Source organism: Mytilus californianus, unplaced genomic scaffold (genome assembly GCF_021869535.1).
Source record: "Mytilus californianus isolate M0D057914Y unplaced genomic scaffold, xbMytCali1.0.p SCAF_12, whole genome shotgun sequence".
Lineage (NCBI taxonomy): Eukaryota > Metazoa > Mollusca > Bivalvia > Mytilida > Mytilidae > Mytilus > Mytilus californianus.
The window spans coordinates 40,471,521-40,494,689 of record NW_026262604.1 but is presented as its reverse complement, the minus strand read 5'-3'; the positions used below and the strand labels follow the sequence as shown (position 1 = coordinate 40,494,689).

General features: G+C 33.2%; 1 protein-coding gene across 1 annotated transcript; it reads left to right on the top strand.

Moving 5' to 3' along the window:
• The first annotated feature begins 13,782 nt into the window (after window positions 1-13,782).
• LOC127721068 (short-chain collagen C4-like) lies at window positions 13,783-16,399 on the top strand. The gene is made up of 3 exons (XM_052227752.1): window positions 13,783-13,807; window positions 14,293-14,367; window positions 16,047-16,399. The coding sequence occupies exons 1-3, from the start codon at window positions 13,783-13,785 to the stop codon at window positions 16,397-16,399; spliced, it is 453 nt and encodes a 150-aa protein (XP_052083712.1).
• Window positions 16,400-23,169: the final 6,770 nt, after the last annotated feature.

Genomic DNA, 23,169 nt, shown 5'->3' with positions numbered 1-23,169 from the left:
GACAGTTTTGAATTGTTGATGTATAACTGCAATAACATGATTCATGACAAATTTTAATTTTGTTGTTGTTTTCTTTTACTACAATGCTAAATGTTTAGTTATGTCCGGGAGGAAGTGGTTTGTCCCTGTTGGTAAAACAGACGAAGGTCATCACATTGTATGTCAAAACTGTTGCAACAATACAAATATATGTAATATAGACTTAGTTTGCGACCATGATAATAATGGAGGTAACATGTTCAAGTTTGTACTCCCTAGTGTGTAGCACATGTACGACATATCATCCTATCAGTATCATTCATTTTGAAAATTATTTTATGGAAAAAAGGATTTAAGAAATCATTGACAATATAGAAATTTATGCATATATTTATTATTGTGAAGTTCCTACCACTTGCAAAGATGCGACTGCAAAAAAATTACGAAGGGTAATCACAATGAAAAAATTAAAGACTATTTATTATCGCACACCTGATACGACAGCATTTCTCAGCAGAGACATTCCTTTTTTATTGTAATTACATATTTCATTTAATACATTAAGCCCGTGAATGATAACAATATAGATCATCAATACCAGAGAAAGGCTCCTGAAACAAAAAAAAGCTACAAATGAGATATGAGGAAACACGACTGAAATCAACACTCCATACGTTTTATGTTACCATCACGAAAAGGTTGACCGATACGATGTGTCGATGTCTTCACTTAATAGCGATTTATTTTCGGCCATTACGACATGTAAGAAAAATAGTTTATCTGTCAATGTAACGATTGTGTCCTTTTCCTGATTGTGACATTTTGACTGAGTGCGGATTTGCATGGCGGTTGCTTCATGCATAGCAGGAGACGCTTACTATGTAGACACATTCGGTTTCGCTACAATTGAGTTCATGCAACTTCATCAGTTTCTAATTTTGTCTTGTAACATCTGAATGGGTTTATTAAATCAAATCATCGTTAAACAACTGTTGCCTCAAATTAGTGCTTATATTATGTCTTCTACTAGATTTCATTGCATTTAATAACGGTTTTACACATAGAGAACTTTAATAATGTTTACGATGTCACGAAAATGAAAAAGAAAGATTTCAATAATGTGTGTTTAAGAGGGATGATACACCAAGGTGCTAAATCATAAACCATATGTAGAAATTAAAAGAGACAAACTATGAGAAAAAACAAATGAAAAGGAGAAAATCATATAAAACACTTCATAGAAAACTGAAAATTTGGGCAACATATGTTTAAAACCCGGGTGAAGTGAACTCTGGTGCTACAAAAGGGTCAGAAATTCAAGCTCCAATAAAGACACCTGCTAACAGTTGACATTAAAACACAGAGCTTTGGAAACTTAAATTCATAAAAAGCTGTGCAAAAGTTTGTGTATACATGTATAACAATTGCGTAAAAAGGAAAGTGAGATTGGCGAAAATAAAACGTAATACACAGCGTAAGTCGACGAATGACTGAAAATTTCAGTAGCTTACAGAAAATTATTCTATATAATATGAGTATTATTTTTTTAGTTATGTTTTACATATAAGCTTTCAACCTTCATACTAGGAGTATTCTGTAAAATATTTGCAAAAACTGCAAAATAGCTTTTTAGTATTAACCAAGTTGAAAATAACCCCCCCCCCCCTTCCCCCTAGATAAAATATTGATAATATATGCTTAGTATGTTTGACTTTTACATGACGTGACAATGACATCATATATGATATGTGTTGACGACAATGTCAAAACTATAATAAAAGTAACAAATTAAGACAATATTTTGTTTTTGAATTTTAGGGAACAAGCAATGGCTCTACTCGTACTTGATTTACTGCGTTATTGTCAAATGGAAAGGTTCATTTTCAGGGATGAATCATTTGTCAATACCAGTTTGATGAGCTTCAATCCCGCCTCACTTGAACCCCTGTGATCATTACTTTTCTTTTACAGGAGGAAGTTAAGACATGTTTCCAACTGAATGTTCAAAAATAAAGAACATAAACGCCAACGGAGTCTTTACGATATACCCATCAGGTCCATTCAAACCAATACCAGTGTACTGTATATTAGACAGGAGCGGACTATGGACGGTACCAACATCTGTTAAGTATATAACCGCCATCGACGCATGTCTAAATTAACGTATTCATATTAAGTTTGTGTAAGAACATGTTACTCTTTGAAATCATATAAAAAAAGAATAATTCCTTAAATCAAACAAAAAAATCTATGCTATTGGGGTAACTGCAAACTCTTCTTTTTCTAGTTAGAGCAGAGACTCTGGGGTGGTATGTTAGCTTGCCAACAAAAGAGTCTTTCATTTCTAATAATCTTAGACAAGACAGACGATGAACAAATCGACCAATAGAATGTATTTTCGTCGTCGTATTTTCTTTGTACTTTACCTATTGAGAGTTAAAGCCAAATCCAAATCATAGAAGCATCGACAGGAATTCTTCTCCAAAATTAAATCTTTCTAATTCAACGACGTGCATGGTAACAAGAAGTATTATCTGTATTTAATTTCTTAATACTTGAATGCCGAAAGCCTTTTTTATATATCTTACAGTTAATCTTCATTGACATTTAATAGTTTGTAGAATATTTTCTATGTATTTTTGATTGATCCGACTGCTCCTTATATTTTTTTCTTTCCAGAGATACAGGTTGTATATTTTCTTGGGTTTTAATCAAACTGTAGACGACATGCAAAGAGATCATGATTATGACCCAGCTTGCGTCACACAATATGATATTCTCTAACGGAAGTTCAAGTATCGGTTATCCTGGTGTCACCGAATAAGCAAATATCTACAATATACAAATGGATCTCAAAAGATTAATCTAAATTATTCGCTACCCGGAACTATAAATTATTGTAAAATCGATATCACAGCAAATTGTTATCATTTTGTTCGATGCACTTATTTAATAAGTTTAGTAATAATTATGAAAATCTGTGAAAGACATAGTCTTAATAAAATTATCAAACAATATTACGTCTATAATTACAATATTTATAAGGTCTAACAAAACCCCAATGCATTCATTACATTAGAAGTTAAGAAAGAAAGGCAAAAGATACCAAATGGACATTCACACTGATGAGTCGAAAATAAACTGACAACGCCATGGCAAAAAAAAACGAAAAAAAGACCAAAATAAAAACAACAGTATACAAAACACAACATAGAACACTAAAGACTAAGCAACACGACCCCTCCCCAAATACCGAGGGTGATAGCAGATTCTCCGGAGGGGTAATCAGATCCTGCTCCACTAGTTGCATCAGTCGTGTTACTCATGTAAGAACAAACCTAGCAATGAGATTTCCAAATAAAACCCGGCATGTCTGCATATATATTCACCCCAAATATTTAAACTGACAACTACGTCCATTTCGGCCTTCAGCACGAGTAATTCGACCTCGAGCGTGCCTTTTAGGAGGTCATTCTAGAAACACAAGTATGGTGGTATGGTGGACAAAAATCAGATTGCAAGTTTTTTACAATTAATATCATCAATCAAATGTTTTTTTATACATTTGTATAGGTAATACAAAGACGAATGAATGTTTTGGTAGACTTTTATAGAAGCTGGCAGGCTTACAAGAAAGGATTTGGATCAGCTTCTACCGAAAACTGGTTAGGTATGTTCACGTCTAAACAGGTTTAAACTAAGTACATATCATCACATTGAATATTTCTCTCCGATAATTCTGACAAGTAATTTCAGTTTATCTGATGATACTATTTCTTACATCTTCCTTTCATGATGGTTCTGCCAGATCAAAACTATTTCTGATAAAAAATTATCCTCAAAAAGTTTAACAGATGAAACAAGTGATTCCACCAGTTTCAAAACTGGAACAGTTGTATTTACATAATATTTGTGAAGATCTGTGTGTACACTGTCAATTGGTCTTACTGACAGACGATATCTTAAAACAGTTGAACAGTGTACACAAATTTAAATTCCCAAATAATTTACGGAGTATAACTTTTTCTATTATCATTACAATTGATTGATTCTTATTTGCTCTATTTTTCCTTTACTGTAAATATCTTAAGCATTCCAAAATGAAGTGAATGAAAGATGTTAAGTAAGTTACAAAAGACGCCTACAGCAAATACGGTATAATATTAACCAAAAACAGAAAATAAAGAAAATAAAAAAAACATATTAGTATGTACCTGTACGTATTTTCTCATCTAGGATCCGGTCATCGCTTACACTACGGAATAGGGTAAGCTCATTGCGGCAGGCAATACGGTAACCTATATTTTCCTTTTTTCCTTTATTCTGCGGTGGATAATTGTCTCATTGGCAGTCTCACCATATCGTGTTACTTATAATAAACTGCAAAATTTCTTTTTACATATTGTAAATTTAAATCTTCATACCGAATCAATTGGAACTTTCTTTTTTTCATAACTTTTTAGCAATAGTGTGTACCGCTGCTAATCCCCGATGGAATCATCAGCTTGGTACATACATGATTAATAACAAATTGATCTTGAAATCTCTTGACTGATATACATTTTTTTAGAACCTAGATTTTTTACCCTAGCAGGGAAAGTTGGTCATTGTTGGATTTGACTATTCTTCTATTTGGTCCCTTTTGTTCATTCAACATATCACATTTTTTAGTACGTTCCTGATAAAGGTAAATGGAAAAGTGCATCAGACACACTAAAATGTATGCAACATTGTTTCCTTTTTAAGCTGTTTGACTGCTATTCCTCAACAGTATCATCAACTGTGTTGTCATTGCTTCAATACTGGCATGATTCCTAAGATATATTTCTTAAAATTTCAATCAGGCAAAGTTTTACTTAATAATAGCCACGACAATGACCAAGTTTATGAACTGTTATCAAATTTTATGTATCAATTGAGGTAGCAGAGCACGAATGAAATAAGATGTTTAACATTTTGAGTCGAGCACAAATTTGAAAGATATATATCCATAATTGAGGCGTTCAGATCTCCATCAAATGAATTTAGCTTGATGTTGATAAAAACGATATATGGCTTATTTCAAACAGACAGCAACCAACTAACACATTTAAACGGGGTAAGACATGTTGGCTAGTTTCTGTTTGACGAAAAAAAAAACATAAACATAAAAACAGCATACAATTATTAATATACTAAACAAGAGTTATGAAAATGAAAGTTGGGCAATAGACATATAACTAGCTTTAAATTTGATATAAACAGGTAATGACAACATCCATTTTATATCACTATCAAGTGCACACGAAATGGTGGTTGTTAGAAGACTTTGAAGGTGCGACGCGAACAGCAAACTACTCTTATGTATCCATTGCTGACGAAAGACATTTGTATCGCTTGTATGTGTCAGAGTATACCGGAACTGCAGGTACATTTACTGTTGTTCTTACGTTTTCCTGAGTTTTCCTGGTTTATGTATTGATACGTAACGTATTGGTTTTGTCTGAAGCCACCTCCAACCACCTTCCCCGATTACAAACACACTCCTTTCGCCTTTTATTTGTCTATCTCATTATCGCTTTTATATCCCCCTTGTTAAGTTACTTCGTTGTAAGCTTCATCACGTCTGTTATTTTTTTTTTTTTATTTTTTGCTCAGTTTTAGACCTTTCTTTGACAATTAAAAACTAGACAATAATGCTCAAATGGGACATCAATTTGATTGATTTGTGGATGAAAAATAATGAATAGGGCTGGAGCGTTCTGAAATTAGGTAGATCTACTCTAAATGTCTATTTGAAACAAAAGAGGCGCATGCAGTCCTTTGTCGGGTATTAAATGCAGTTCTAAAATCCAAGATGTCTTTCCTAAAGGATCCATAGAATTTGAGTAGGTTCATTTTAAACAGGTTTTTAATTTTCTATTCAACTGGTTGGCTGGAAGCTAGCTTAATAGAAATACAATTGTAATTCCCTCTAGGAGATTGATGATTTCAATGCACGTGCCTGTTTTTCCAAATTATGCTCATATCCTCAAATTGTTTAACTAACTAAAATTTGAACTGTTTCTATTGCCAACAGTTCATTCACAGGTAGGCAATGAGTGGTTTGATACAAAAAGTGCTGGAGATAGTAAGCAATCGTTTAGAATAACAATATGCAATTATAATTTGGACGATTTCTTACTTAGGATTGTGTTGCAATCCTTTAAAATTTGATGTAATTTATTAACAGGTAAAGAACAGAGCTCGGTTAACAGATAATAACTGCCGTTGTTTTTTAAAATAGTAATTAGGTCCAAAATATTTGTATTGTTGGAACGAAATTTTCTCTGTTTGCGATTTATTTTACGAACGGGTTTTACGAACAGTTTTAGAAACTATATCCAAAATGTAATTCAATTATTTTCTGCAATCGTACAAATTTTGAATGAGATTCTCCAGGCTACTTATTTAGTAGAGTAAAAAGTACAGAAATTTATCGCATATTTTGTTTTGATAAATTTTACGCATTGTGGGGGCGAGCTTGTACATGTATCTACATCTACATATAAGGAGTAGGGAAAAATAAAATTGAGAATGGAAATGGGGAATGTGTCAAAGAGACAACAACCCGACCATAGAGCAGACAACAGCCGAAGGCCACCAATGGGTCTTAAATGCAGCGAGAAATTCCCGCACCCGGAATCGTCCTTCAGCTGGCCCCTAAACAAGTATGTATACTAGTTCAGTGATAATGGACGTCATACTAAACTCCAAATTATACACAAGAAACTAAAATTAAAAATGATACAAGACTAACAAAGGCCAGAGGCTCCTGACTTGGGACAGGCGCAAAATGCGGCGGGGTTAAACATGTTTTTTGGGACTATCTTTAATAACTGGTTCAGAGTACGAGCCAATCTGTACACGACAAACAGTGCATGTACACCTCGTAAATGTAAAACGATTAAAGACACATCCTATTGGCCAGTGTTAATAAAACACTGTAGGTCGGGAAATCGTTACTATTTTTGATTTGTTTGTAATTCATTTTTTTATTTTTATTTTTTTTTGCCGTTCGATTATTTTGACGAAATATTGTCTAAAAAAAAACTAATAGGTCAACTGAAAAACAAGGCCTATATTCATAACCTTGTCGTATCGTATGTTCTTATCAGCAGATTTATATACACGTATATTGTAAGTATACATTGTCTGTGAGATTTCTACAGTATGGCATTGTATTGTAGCTTTTTATTTGTGTGGTTTATGCTTGCTACATGTATCAACACAGAATCACAAATTATCAACGAGAAGCGACTTTTATTGACTGACCCTGATTATGCTGATAACAAGCAAATGCAGAGGGATATTCAGTTACTGAAAGCAACAATGAGTCAGTTACAAACTACTGTTAATACCCTAAATGCTAAGGTCATAGGTCAGGATAGACAGATTCAGAGTCAGGCTTCAGTAATAACAACTTTTCAAAATAGTAAGTTTTTATTCATCATGTATTTACTTAATATATATTTATCTATTCGTATATTTTTTTTCTTACTTCTAAACATTGTCATTTGAAAATTCGAAAAATGATAAAATTCTTCAAAATTAGAACAGGGGTACTTTTCAACAAAAATATCACTAGATTTTCTTTCACTTTAAATACAAAATCATGTTCTCATCTAAAAAAATATGGGGTGCACGTGCTTGACGTCTCAATTTAATTTCCAACGTCAGTTGTATTTTGAACGTCGCTGTAGGTAGGGACTCTGTGGGAACGTCACGTCAATAAACTCATATCTGCTGTAATGCATAATTGGTGTTATTGACGTTGGTAAAAATTACAAAAAAAAACTTTTTCATTTGATGTCAGTTGAAAATAAAATATCACAGGAAACTTGAATTTTAGCTCTTCAAACTAGGCTAATAGTTATATACTTTACCTTTTTGTATCTATATTTCATATCAATGTGAAAATCGGTAATATTATTCACAACTTTTTTTTTTCGCTATCGTATGCAACAATTCAAGTTGATATCCTATCGGGACCTAGCGCTATTTATAGAAACGTAAACAGACATCAATATTTTGCATGCATCACAGGGCTGCCAAGTCTCACACTTTATTTAACGTGAGACTCACGCATTTTCATGCTTATTTGATGGCATTTTCCTTTGATCTATTGTTTTTTCTCTTTGATCTTTACGATTTTAGCCAAATCTCACGCATTTCCATTATTAAAAGTTGGCAGAACTGGCATCATCCTGAAGTTGTGAACAGTAAAATTTTGTATGTATCTTAATCCAATTTCGTCAATAAGGTGTCAAATTTTGAAGAAAATCAACCAAATTTTGAGTTTTCCACCGAAAAGATACCCCATGTTCACATATTTTTCAAGGATCCATCGCTCCTTTAAAGAAAAAATATATTATTATAAATGAATTCAAACAAAATATGCAATACAAGCGACGTAAAATTTTTCTATTTTAAAAATTAGAATGGTCCAGGTTTTGTAAAAATGTTGAAAAATATAAACCATCCCCCCCCCCCCCCCCCCCCCCTTTTTCCCAAAAAAAAAAAAAAAAAAAATCAAACATAAAACAAGACGAAAAGAAAAGTCAAAATGATTTAACGAAAAACTAAAATGAAAATAAGCAAAACAAGCAAAAAAGAATTAACAACATCATGTTTTATCTTAAAATAATATGGATACAAACAAAATAAAAATAAGGAGATGTGGTATGATTGCCAAAGAGACAACTATCCATCAAAGTTCAAATGAAGTGGATGTAAGCAATTATAGGCCAACCGTACGGCCTTCAACAATGAGAAAAAAAACATACCCTATGGTCGGCTATAAAAGCTTGTTATTGATTGTCCTCAGTTATTACCATTCAGTATTGATTAAATTTGAAGGAAACAAGTATAATATCTATAATAACCATTTGATTCAACATTGAATTTGTGTCACGGAACACATACTACATGAAACACGTCTTCTTTAAAATATTACACTTGTACCAAATTGAACTGATCTTTATTTAAATCGATCTTAAAAAGACCAGTTCGCGTTTACATTTGCACAAGCAAGATCGATCGAGATCGATCTTATTTAATCTAGTGCGTTTACACTGCAGCATAAACAGAACCGGTCTGACCTGATTACTTTTCATTTCGTAAATGAATAATCGTAAAAATAGAATTGAATAATAACGAGTGCATTTCGCGCGGACTATCAAACACTGCAAAATTATGGATCATTGGAATTTCGTATGAAGTTATCAATTATCTTTTTGGTTCACACGTTACAAGTCTGTAAACAAAGAAATGCGAGAAAACTATCACCTAAAACCAAACTGTCAATGCCTTTAAAGATGAGGATTTGCAGCAAAGAACTAGAATTTATCGATTCAGAAGATAGATTCAAAAAACGGCGGAATCCTTAAAATAACTAAAATGATTTGTATCTGAAATACAAGAAAGAGCGTTACTTTGGAGGTTAGTGTGGCGTCCATTTCGATGAACTAGTATTCATTATTATTGAGGGGCCAGCTAAAGCCCGCCTCCGGGTGCGAGATTTTTTAACTGTGTTGGAGACCCATTCGAAATGGTACTCTTCGGCTTTTTTCTGCTCTTTGGTCTGATAGATGTCTCTTTGTCCATCCCCGTTTCCATTCTCTTTATTGGTTTTGGTAAAGTATGCTATTCATCTTCATTGTTGTGGTACAAATGTACATGTGCATACTTGTAACAATCTACCTAAGTTGCAGCTATGACCTATAATTAGGTGATATGTTTTTAAAGAAATGTCATAATGTTGTGGTTAGACCTTCAAAGTATACACAAGAAGATACCATACTCTAAATATTGATAATGATGAAGACTCTTTGAAAAATTGTCCGGATGTCTAATATATTCAGGGAAATTTAGCTCTATTTTTTCAGAAGAAGATACCAACATAATATAATCTGAACATGGCCATATTAAATTAGATTAATTCATAACATATAATGAAACTGTTCATATTTTAAGTCCATATTTTGAATTGAATGTATGAAAGAGTGCCTGTACATATATATGTTACGTATATACAGGCCTGTGTTATTCTCATTTGCTGTACATACAAGACATGTACAGTAGCATGTCTTCATCCTTGAACCCCAAAGGTGACTGGTGGTATAGAAATATGGTTTTCCTCCGACCACAAGTAAAACCGTTGGCAAAGTGGAGCATCCGTTTGGTTGTTTGGGATGTGTGAATACGCAACCATGTCCGGTTAGAATAGGAACGAATTGAAGCCTCATGAAGAGAGAGTACCACGCTCCGGGCCTCCCTGCACGTTAAGAATTTTTGCAGCAACTCTTTTATGGGTCCGTGGGTAGCCTGATGCAAGGGAGAAAATTCATGCCTTATCCATTATACCCACATTTTCGGCTGGTGACTTGAAATTCCCCTCATTTTCCCCGGTCGATTTCTATAACCGAACCACGCTATTACATCTATTTATATTTTGTTCCCATCCTGAATGTGTTTGAAATATTTGCCACTGGACATGAAACAAACTCTCAATGAAATTTGTATCTTAGCTCATGAATGAAAGGAGATGTATAAAGTAACAAGACAGCAACGTAACCACAAAAAAAATTAGAAATAAAAATTAAAAACACAAATCCAGGCTCGTATCATATTTATTATGCACATAATTTGTTTTTCATATTTACTGCAAATACTGCAAATTATAACTCAAAAGAGTTAAAAAGAAAGACACGCAGCTTTGCTTCAAGTTATGATTTTGTATGCTTAATTTATTATTACTGTCTGAAATCTGGAAATCTTTAAAGTTGATGTACAGGCTTTCACATGGAACTAATTTTCTTTGATTTTATCATAATACAAAATAGTAGAAATAGGGGAGGGTGTCAGTTCTAACCCTCTGGACCTTAGACAAACCGACTTGTGCACCCAACAATGGTAGCCTTATTTAACACTTAGTACACTTCTAAAACAAGAAACTGCTATTTGTGTAAATCATATGATCAAATAATAAGTACATGGAAATTAAAAATTCAAAACATTTGAAAATTTCGTTTTTTTATTTTTGGTGATAACTAGTACAGTTTCCCGTATTTTCCTGTGCGAAATAAGATTTTCACGTGCAATGGTCATACGCTATAAAAATAGTTAGTTTTTGCATCCTTTCTGCTCATTTTGTGTATGATGTGTGCTGCGGTAGTTAAATTACTAAGTTTTTAAGTGTGATTTTATTGTAAATTGGAATGTTGGCAGACAAAGGTATATATTCATGAATATAAGGCAGATGCTTGGGGTCAAAGGTCAAACATAAAAATAAACTCTTGTCCTAGTATATTTCTACCACCTAATAATATATATTTCAAATAATAAATCCTTTTAGTGTATTATTTTCATTAAAAAAAATCCCACAGAGTCCCTACTATAGGTCAAAAATTTACATTTCTGTAGGATTTGCTCGTCATGAAATTAAATAAAATCTTTTTAACAAAGGCTCTTGGGGCATGGACCCCCTTGTTTTACTATTTCTGTTTTTTGTGTTCGTTAATTATTTTTTTTAGTAAATACTCTTTAATATTTTAACCTTTTTTCTCTAATTTGATATGTGCTTGCTTTTATCCATACGGTATTACAATAACAGTAGTTTATATAATTATGCTGCCCCTTTAATCGTATTATCCACAAGACAGGAATGTTCGAAAATATAAATAACGCACATCTGTTCGTCTGCGGTACATTTTATGCTACATATTTCTATTAAGTCATACACATTATGACATGTATAAACTCAAAAAAGACTTACCTTTTTGTTTTTGTTGATGGTTTGTATGAATAATCACTTTGCTCCCTGCGAATTCAAATTTTCAAGTGCTGGTTAAATACAAATGCACTCCACGAAATCATGATGGTCCAATAAGAATTCAAAGAATTCCTGTATTTTTTGTTTTTGTTTTTGTTTTTGGAGACTGAGTCTGTTGACAACCTTTCGAACTTACAACTCGTTTTCCAAGCGGTCCTATAGAACACGTATGAAAAGGAGTCATTTTCATAATAAGCAATCTTCAAATCAAAGTGACTGTTTTTCGAACGTGTACTACAGATTCGCTTTCAACGAAAAAAAGGTCTACATTTTCCTATATGAATCGAAATAATTCTTCCGTTTCATGCTCCATACTGGTTTTAACATGGATAGGCATTATATTTGTCAACATTCTTTGTTCATTTTCTTTTAATTTGTAGCATCTATTCTATAGTCTGAGGGAGTCCTCAAAACAAACAGACTATGTTCCTTATGATTCTGTTGACAGTTTTGACTTTTAACTCTTTACACTACACTTCCACACAATCTTATCAAACAAAAGTTTTCCTATTTAATTAAATGGTCGTTTGGTAAATCCGAATACAAATATATTTGCTGCAACTATTCTTCTCTAATGAGAAAGGTAAATATGCAAGATATACTTAATGGAGGTGTGATGAGATGATTGAAGCTGTTAATTTTCTCCTTGATAATATTTATGTACGTTTCTCCAATAAAGTTTATCGACAGATTGTAGGTATTCATATGGGCACAAATTGCGCACCTTTAATAGCAGACTTGTTCTTGTACTGTTATGAATCACAGTTTATGATCAAACTCACTAAAGACCCGTCTAAATTGCATTTAATTGATAAATTCAAAAATACTTACTGATATTTTTTCGTTAAATAATCAAGAATTTTCTTAATATACTGCCGAAATTTACCCAAAGGAACTAACTTTAAATAAATCAAATATAAACGGTAATGACTATCCTTTCCTAGATTAAGATATTTCAGTTTTACACAGGAAACTCTACACTAAAAGAGGGACGAAAGATACCAGAGGGACAGTCAAACTCATAGATCGAAAACAAACTGACAACGCCATGGCCAAAAATGAAAAGACAAACAGACAAATAATAGTATAGATGACACAACATAGAAAACTAAAGACTAAGCAACACGAACCCCACCAAAAGCTGGGGGTGATCTCAGGTGCCCCGGAAGGGTAAGCAATTCCTGCTCCACATGTGGCACCCGTCGTGTTGCTTATGTTATTAAAAATCCGGTAAATAGTCTAATTCGGTAGGTCACATTCGTGAAAAGGGAATGGTATTGTAGTTAGGACATAAGGAACATATCCGATATCATCTGTGAAACGGTTAAACTTTACGACAAAAGGGACGATATTTCCGTTACCACAAATTACTTAAAACCTTTACTAAATTCTCCCATAGATATAAAGATTTTGTTTTGAAGTTTGGTTGTACATGTAGAAAACTTATTTCAAACGGAATAGCACATCCTAATCTTTACGGAGATATTGTTTTCCGAGCCAGGAAATTTACAAACGATCCATGTAAACTTATCGATCCTTTAAATAAACTTATTCTAAAAGGTTACCAATTCAACACTGTAATTAGATCTTTGAATATTGTTTTATTGGTATTGATATTGATTTTGTTATCAGTACATTAATATCAAACTAAATATTATTTTTTTCATATATATGCACATTCACGGCTCTACAATCTGTCGATACCTGTATCTTGGCATTGCACAAGGTCATGTTTTTTTCTGACTGTTAATGACGTCTTTTCACTAAATCCATTGGATGTTGGGTGTGTACTGATTGATATTTTCGTCTTAGATGCATGATTTTTTTTTATTAGTTGTTATTGGCTTTAAACTAGCTGTCAGTAACTGTGAGTACTCTCAGATTTGTACTTAGTGTCTTTTTGTTTTGGGGATGTAAAAGTACCCTGCCACGTCCACTCTGTTTTTTGTAAGATGTATTTCTATTTGTATACATCTGGTGAGTTACGCCTCTTTCAACTGATTTGTTATAGTTTGATCTTATGATGTACTGTTACAGCACTGTCCCAGGTTAAGGGGGAGGGTTTGCGCCTTCAAACTGGTTTAACCCCGTCACATTCTGTATGTGCCTGTCCCAAGTCAGGAGCCTGTAATTCAGTGGTTACCGTTTGTTGCTGTATAACATATTTGTTTTTCGTTCATTATTTTGTACATAAAATAGGCCGTAAGTTTTATCGTTTGAATTGTTTCACGTTTGTCATTTCGGGGCCTTTTATAGCTGACTATGCAGTATGGGCTTTGTTCATTGTTGAAGACCGTACGGTGACCTATAGTTGTTAATTTCTGTGTCATTTGGTCTCTTGTGGAGAGTTGTCTCATTGGCAATCATACCACGTCTTCTTGTTTTTATAATCTAACACCAAATAAAAAATAGTTCCTCCTGTCTGCTCAGATTATGATAGTGTTCATCTGTATATTTTATAGATCCATCTGGAAGTATTTACGTTAGATGGGGAAGAAAAGACTGCCCAACAAATCCAACCGAAATGGTTTACTCTGGTAAGATTAAATACAAAAGAAAAGCACATGTCATTGGGTTGTTTGTATTATTGGGTGCTGTTTAATTGACGTATATCCAACATAGCCTTCTATTTATACAAAGTGGTGGGTTCATTATTGTATTTATACGCATTTCCTGTTGCTTTTATTCAGGCCGACTAGTGTTTCTCCTTTGCATAAAGTAATGTTTATACATGATTTACATGCAAACTAAACGTCTTCACGAGGCACGCTCTACAACAAAGATTCCATATGCATGAAGAGCAGCCAAACCAAAACATCTTCCTTCAAACAAATAATACGATAAGATGCTGTATATAATTAGGAGACGACAATTTGAATTTCTATGGAGGGGTGGACGTTTTTATGTTAAAGGAATATTCCTTTCCACCTGTTGCTAGAAACTTTAAAGGATTATTTATTTCGTGCTAAAAAAAAATTCATTCTTGTTCATAATGAACAACTTCTTCCTTCATTGTCCTGCATTTCGCTGAACAGAATATTCATTTGTCTTGGGCATGGCCATGTTTCCCGTTATTACCTGGCCAGAGTATTCTTTTTCATAATCCTGGCCTAAAACCCTCCAATTTCCCAGAATATAAAATGGTCATCCCCTTATATTTTGATAATATCAAATCAACGCTTAGTTACGTAAGCATGCAGTTAAATATACATCTCAATTGGTTAACTATGGTCACCTACCATCCACCAGTAGACCCATAGCAAAGGGTGCCTCCGTTTTGCGTGGTGTATGTAGTATCTGTTCTGAAGTTGAATTTTAAGTCCAATGCCTAGTGTAGAAAGTTTGAGTGTTGCACTCTCTGTACGCTATATAAAAAAACATTTTCAAAAAATTCTTTGTGGGGACCGTAGTTTGCCTGTTGCAAACTTTTAGATAAAATGTCTGACCCTATCTAAAATATCCTCCTTTTGAAGAGATAGTTCATCTTGCACGTGTTCTTACCAGTAGAGCACTTTGCAGAACATATTTATTGATTATTAATGGGTTCTCGATCTGAATTTTCTTGAAATATTTGCCACTGAAAGGAAAGCAAACAAATGTTAATCAATCAATATTAAATATTCTACAATGTAAACGTTAATTCGTTCATATGGAATGAAAGCAGATTCAACGATAAGGAGAAACAGATTTGGTCTACCACCTAATCTGTACTTCCTCTTATGATAAAATATTTTGAGTATCCAAATGTATTTCGATATTCATATGTATATGAGGTACACGATTAAACGACTATTAACAAAGTTCTTACATTCTAGGCATAGGACCTTTATGTCCATATACCTCTTTACCTTATGGAGGGCATTAATAAGCCTTGTTGTGGTTATACATGTAACTTATTTTACATATCAACGTACAAATATACAATTATTTGAACAACATAAAACATGTAAATACTGTATGACTGACTGAGTGAAGTTATTCCGTTTCTCATTTTATAGTATATATTTTGGTTTCATTTGTTTCTTTTCTGTTTATATTGACAACAAATTGAACAATTTGAAGCAATTATTTTAAAAATTTGATTCGAACGACTAAAACTTTGCAGGTATTGGTGCAGGCGGCCATTACTCTAATTCAGGACGAAACACGAATCCAATTTGTGTTCCGCATGACCCTAATCTTGGACCGGTAAGTCATGAATCATATTTCGGGACAGTATTCGGAATGGAGTACGAAACCAATGATTTTGGTAGTAACCTACAAGATAAAGATGTACCATGCGCAGTATGTCGTGTAAGCCATGCGTCTACAGTATTAATGATTCCCGGTAAATCACATTGTTACTCTGGCTGGAAAACCGAATATAGTGGAAATCTAATGTCTGGACATCATGGTCATGCTGGTGCGTCTCAGTATGTATGTGTTGATAGTAGTCCAGACGTATTGGAGGCTGGTTCACGCGATGATAATGGATACCTTTTGTATGGAGTCAAGGCGTACTGTGGATCGCTCAAATGTCCTCCCTATGTACAAGACACCCTGTTCAAATGTGTGGTTTGTTCGAAGTAGAAACATCCGTATTAAAAGATAATGTTTTTAATGAAAAAAAGAATAATTAAATTTACATTTCTGGTTTTGTGCTACTAAAATATAATTTTACATTATAGATGATTATATATTAATATTCAGTTGAGTTTTATTTTAACTTACCCGGCACAATGGGCCAGTGTGAGCTTTTGTCATCACTTATCGTCTGTTCTCCGTCATCGTCGTCTGTTAAGATTTTTAAAATTATCTCCTCTTAATCTTCTCGATCAAATTGAACAAAAGTTGGACATTATAACCTTTGGGCTATCTAGATTAGGAAAGAAAATCTATCTGATGATCATGTCGGTCAACCAATATGACTGCAAATAGAACAAAGGGGTCAAATACAAGTATTAACGATACTTTTGAAAACCGTTATATATAGATGGAGGAAATCTGACAGGTGATAAAAATTTAAAATGCCAAGACCTATTATATTGTCTAGTTTTACTGAAATAGTAAAACGACTCCTTATCGCCCGTGTATGATGATTTTAACCTTCTTTTTTTCGTTTTTGCCGCTTGTCTTGAAAATTATAATAGATAAAGAGAAACACGGCAGAATTTATCAGCAAGACAAAGATCTTTAAATACACTCCTTATGAAAGGTATTGTCCTTTTTAATATAATTTCTATGAATGTATAATGCGCAATTAATTATGTAATTTATGTAAGTCGTAATTGAATTTGAAGTGTTTAAGTCAGATTTTAGTATCAAGTAGTAAGTATGCGAATTTAATCATCTTTCTTTAGTTTTATTTGGATGTAAAAAAACGTTGCGCATCATTCAAAATATGTTTCGGTCAACACTTTTACATCCCAATAAAGATGGTTTAGAATTAAATCCGGCTAATGACGATTTCAGTGTGCATGATATTTGTTTCTAGAACAACCTGTTATGGATATGCCCGCGTACAAACATTTCGAAAGCCGAAATTTTGTATTCCATGAGTTGTAAATAATTTTTAACGTTAATCGATAAATACATTGTTTTTTCTAAAGCAGTGAGAAATGAAGACAATAATATTACATTCCAATGGACTATTATCATAGCTATGTAGTAAACAAATATGGCAGATTGGAGTGTGTTCGCTTCCTGTAATAGAGAGTTAAATATATATCGTATAAACTGTTGATGTGAAAGAGTGAAATTACTCTTTCCTTTGAAATTGTTTTAGTATTTGTTTGCGTATGGAAGTACTTTTCTTCGTGATAGCAATTTTCCTGGTTTTTGTAAGCATTATTTATTCGTTGGGTTTGATTGATTGATTGATTCTTGGATGTTTAACGTCAAGTAACAAATATTTTATGCATGTTCAGGACAAGAAAAATTTAACAATAAATACAAAAGGTAGGTCCTGTAAAAGGGGCCGTCTGAAATGTCGCGGGGTTTGAGGATTAACACATTCAAACTCAATTGAACATGTATGTTGCTTAGAGTAATAATTCCACGAAAGTTAAATTGTTTCATGCAAACAATATGTGTTTCCCTGTACATTTATTACGCTCGTTTTTATTTATATGAAATGGATGTGTATGTATGTCAAAATAAACGTGGACCAGGATGTGTAGGCATGTCAACATATACAGGAACAAGATGTGGAGGTATGTCAACATACACAGAAACAAGATGTGAAGCTATCGCAACATATACAGGAAGAGGATGTGAAGGTATGGCAACATACACAGGAACAAGATTTGAAGGTATGGCAACATACACAGGAACAAGAGTATGGCGACATACATAGGAACAAGATGTGAAGGTATGGCGACATACACAGGAACAGGACGTGAAGGTATGTCGACATACACAGGAACAAGTAATGAAAGTTTGGAAACATATACAGGAACAAGATTTTTATGTATGGAAACACACACAGGAACAGAATGTGAAGGTATGTCGACATACAAAGGATCAAGATGTGTAGGTTTGGCAACATACACAAGAACAGGATGTGAAGGTATGTCGACATACACAAGAACAAGGTGAAAAGGTAAGACAACATACACAAGAACAGGGTGTGAAGGTATGTCGACATACACAGGAAGAAGATGTGTAGGTATGGCAACATACACAAGAACAGGATGTGAAGGTATGTCGACATACAAAGAAACAAGATGTGAAGGTATGGCAACATACACAAGAACATGATGTAAAAGTTTGTCGACATACACAAGAACAAGATGTGAAGTATGGCAACACACACAAGAACAGGATGTGAAGGTATGTTGACATACAAAGAAACAAGATGTGAAGGTATGGCAACATACACAAGAACAGGATGTGAAGGTATGTCAATATACACAGGAACAAGATGTGAAGGTATGGCAACATACACAAGAACAAGATGTGAAGGTATGTCGACATACAAAGGACGAAGAAGTGTAGTTATGGCAACATACACAAGAACAGGATGTGAAGGTATGTCGACATAAACTGGAACAAGATGTGTAGGCATTGCAACATACACAGGAACAAGATATTTAGGTATGTCGACAAACACAGGAATAGGATGTGTAGGTATATCAACATACAAAGAAACAAGATGTGTAGGTATGTCAACATACACATGCAGGATCAAAACGTGTAGGTATATCAACATACAAAGAAACAAGATATGTAGGTATGTCAACATACACATGCAGGATCAAAACGTGTAGGTATATCAACATACAAAGGAACAAGATGTGCAGGTATGTCAACATACACAGGAACAAGATATGTAAGTATGTCAACATACATAGGAACACGATGTGTAGGTATATCAAAATACACATGAACCGAACAACATGTGAATATATGTCGACATATACAGGCAGAAGATGTGTAGGCATGACAACATACACAGAAACAAGATATGTAGGTATGTCAATATACAAAGGAACAAAATGTGTATGCATGACAACATACACAGGGAAGGGACGTGTATGCATTTCAAAATACAAGGGAACACAATGTGAAGGCATGTCAACATATACAGTAACAAGATGTGAAGGTATGGCAAAATACACAGGAACAAGATGTATAGTGTATCAATATCCACAGGAACAAGATGTGAATGTATGTCAATATACACAGGAACAAAAAATGAATGTATGTCAACATATATACACAGGAACAAGATGTGAATGTATGTCAACATACATAGGAACAAGATGTATAGGTATGTCGACATACACAGGAACAAGATATGTAAGTATGTCAACATACACAGGAACGATATGTGTAGGTAGATCAACATACACAGGAACAAGATATGTAGGTATGTCACCATACACAGGTACAAGATGTGTAGGCATACCAATATACACAGGAACAAAATGTGGAGGTCTGTCAATATACACAGAAACAAAACATTTTAAAATATTGTCATATTTTTATCATACATTTTTAACAAAGGTCTTAAATGAAATAACATTTACGGTACCAGTTTTACTGCACGATATGCGCATTTCGACAAATAATTTCTTTGAGTGATGCTCGAGACTCATTTCATATGAGTGTTGTTTGACTATAATAGTAATGGCTTTCATCGTTCAGATGTATTTTCGCGGACATTAAATTTGGATATCTAACGGTAAAATCGTCTTTTCTTGTTACTTATTAATTCTATTTATACATTTCAATGAAAAGTAAGCATCGTATTCTTCGTTCTTTGTTTTTTTCCTTTTGTTATATATGTTGAAAATTTGGAAGTTTCTGTTGGTTATTGTGGCAAAATGTCTGCTGGTTATGGACTTGTTGTATTTGATTTCTCAAATCCATTTCAACAAAGAATGGTTGGTAAAATTCTGTTTTTTTTTCCGGTTGAGTGAATGTTCGCGATGTGATTGGTTTGTTTCTGCTGAGGTCGATTTGGGGAATGTCGTTCTTGGTTGTATTGACCTTCCTCGTCATCAGCGTTTTTATACGTCTTTGAACAAAATTTCACACAGCCAACCTACATAATCCATGGTAAAACGAGCAAGATGATTACATTATTTAATTTAATTTAAAGCAGTAAGTGCATATTTGAAAGTTTATGTATTGCTCATTAATATAATGAAATACAAACATTCATTATAATTCCAGAATTCGCCATTGTTCTAATGCAGCACAGATTTAACTATGTTTGACTATTAGAGACTATTATTGACAGTAACCTTATCTGTCATCGAAACTATCGAGAATGGCAATGGAGACTAATAAATTTTTACTACGGCCATGATGGGTCTTTTCGTGCTAAAAAAACCCAAAACAAACAAGAAATTCAAACATTCATTTTTTTATCAATTAGATGCATGTACTATATATTGCATTTATCAATAACCGAAAATCTGGCAAAAATTCAAAAACAAGAGGAGCAAACATCCTTTAGTTAGCAAAGAAGCGTTGGAAACGCAAACAAACTCCGTGATATATGCAAGTACCTATCCAAAGTAAGGAATCTTAGTGCCTATCCAAAGTAAGGAATCTTAGTGCCTATCCAAAGTAAGAAATTTTAGTGCCTATCCAAAGTAAGGAATCTTAGTGCCTATCCAAAGTAAGGAATCTTAGTGCCTATCCAAAGTCAGGAATCTTAGTGCCTTCCAAAGCAAGGAATCTTAGTGCCTATCCAAAGTAAGGAATCTTAGTACCTATCCAAAGTAAGGAATCTTAGATGGAGTGTTTAAACTTAATTTGATGTCAATATAAGTAATGTGTTCCTCTCTGTTGAATTATGTATCATAACTCGTCAAGCTAGGGCAATTTATGATTTATCCTGCAGTACTTGCGCATATCAATCGCTCGGAGTCGTATAAGGACATTAAATAGTTTATTTTAATGGTAATGAAACTACGAAATATTGTCATACAGTTAAAATAAGTATTCTGGTAAGCAACAAAAACTTTACAAAAATATGCTCTATTACACTGCACATCAACACTTTAAGGAGATGTGTATGTCTTATTTATATTTTTGGTAGATCATATATTCCTACTCAAACGAAAATAACATGTAACATGCATATTCAAAGTAAGTGACAAATGCATACTAAACTGGAAATAATAAACGACATGTAAGCTGACTAAGGTGAAATTATGACGAGCGATGAGCCATTATTTTAACAAATATCAAAAAAAATATGTACAAATCTTAATTCTACTCTTAAATTAATAAAAATCTATAAACTGATCAAATCTGTTCAATATGTTAAAAATAATATCTTGTGACAAGGTAATGCCATTGTATGCATGAATACATAATCATGTTATAGAGCTAATTTATATGACAAAATAATAACAATCTTAAAAATTAATAATTGCATCTAAATGTGGATTTTAAAATACCAGATTTCATGTTTGTGTCTAGAGATAGAATGTACATTTGAAAGAAAAATACAAATTAGAATATGTAATAAGTGCCTTGATACCATCTGAAGGATGACACCTTCATATATTGTATTGCCTTGGTTCCATTAATGAGTTTGATTACTATTATATCATTATAAGGTGCGCTTTAAAATTATACAATAGGTGAACTCTAGTTTTTTTAATTGTTATTCATGTCTAAATAATTGTGATAAAAAGTTTGGCATAGAACTTTAAGTGGAATGATGTTTGTATAAAAATAAGGAGATGTGGTATAATTGCCAATGCGACAACCAAATTTCAAATGAAGTGGATGTAAGCAATTATAGGCAACCGTAGGTTGTAGTCAACATTTTGAAATTGTAAAACTTATAACAAAAAACTGTCAACAGGTTTTCTTTATCTATGATATAGGGCTTTATAAATAAATGATAGTTGATCATCTAACCGTTATTATTATAGTAAACTATTTATACTATGAGCTGTTTTCTTCCGTTAAAATTACCTAATACATGTAAGTATTTTAATCAAAGACGACATATACAATTTAACGTGAAGGTGGAGTTAGCACTATTCAATTATGAGTGTGTATATATCAACTTTGAGAGTAACTTTAGAAAATAATGCTACATCAAAGCTAGAAACTTTAAATTCAGTACACCACACAAGTTTCACCAGTGGCGCTGAAATCAAAACAGTTGAAAGGCCAAATTGACGAGCATTGAAAACCATTAATTCAAAAAAGGTTTCTCCTAAATATAGTTAGGCTCTACCTCGTATTTGAAATACTAAGAGAAAGTAATGTTTACTTTACTTATGACCGCAGATGAGATTCTAACTAACAAAATATTACAATTTACATCACCTTCAATAGAAAATGATTTAAACATTAAATCTACAGAATAAAGTTAGGTTCGTGTGTTGTTTGCTTTATAAAAAAACATTTGAAAAGTTCTAATGTTTGCCAAGGAAAATGTCTTGATCTGTATATGATCCCATGAATTATAAGTGACAAAACTGAATGATAAAGAGTTAAAAAAAAATTCAGAGAAAACGAAACTGTTAACGTTTTTTTTTTTTTTTAATTTAAAGGTTATTATCCTCAGTTTTCTAAATGTGTAATAACTAATTGATCCAAAGATGAATTTCTTATTTCATTGTATTGAAGCTTCATAAGCATATGTACATCTATTATTATCTCTCCTCTATACATGCATAAAAATGTTACTGTACATAAGAAAACATATTGTATCACAGATATCTCTAGGACGGCAATTGAGCAAATCGTCCATATATTTAGCACTGTATTAAAGATGCACCACGCCATCACTGTATTAAGTATGCACCACGACAGCACTGTATTAAAGATGCACCACGCCAGCACGGTACCAGTTTATGATACAATTAATATCGTGTACGTGA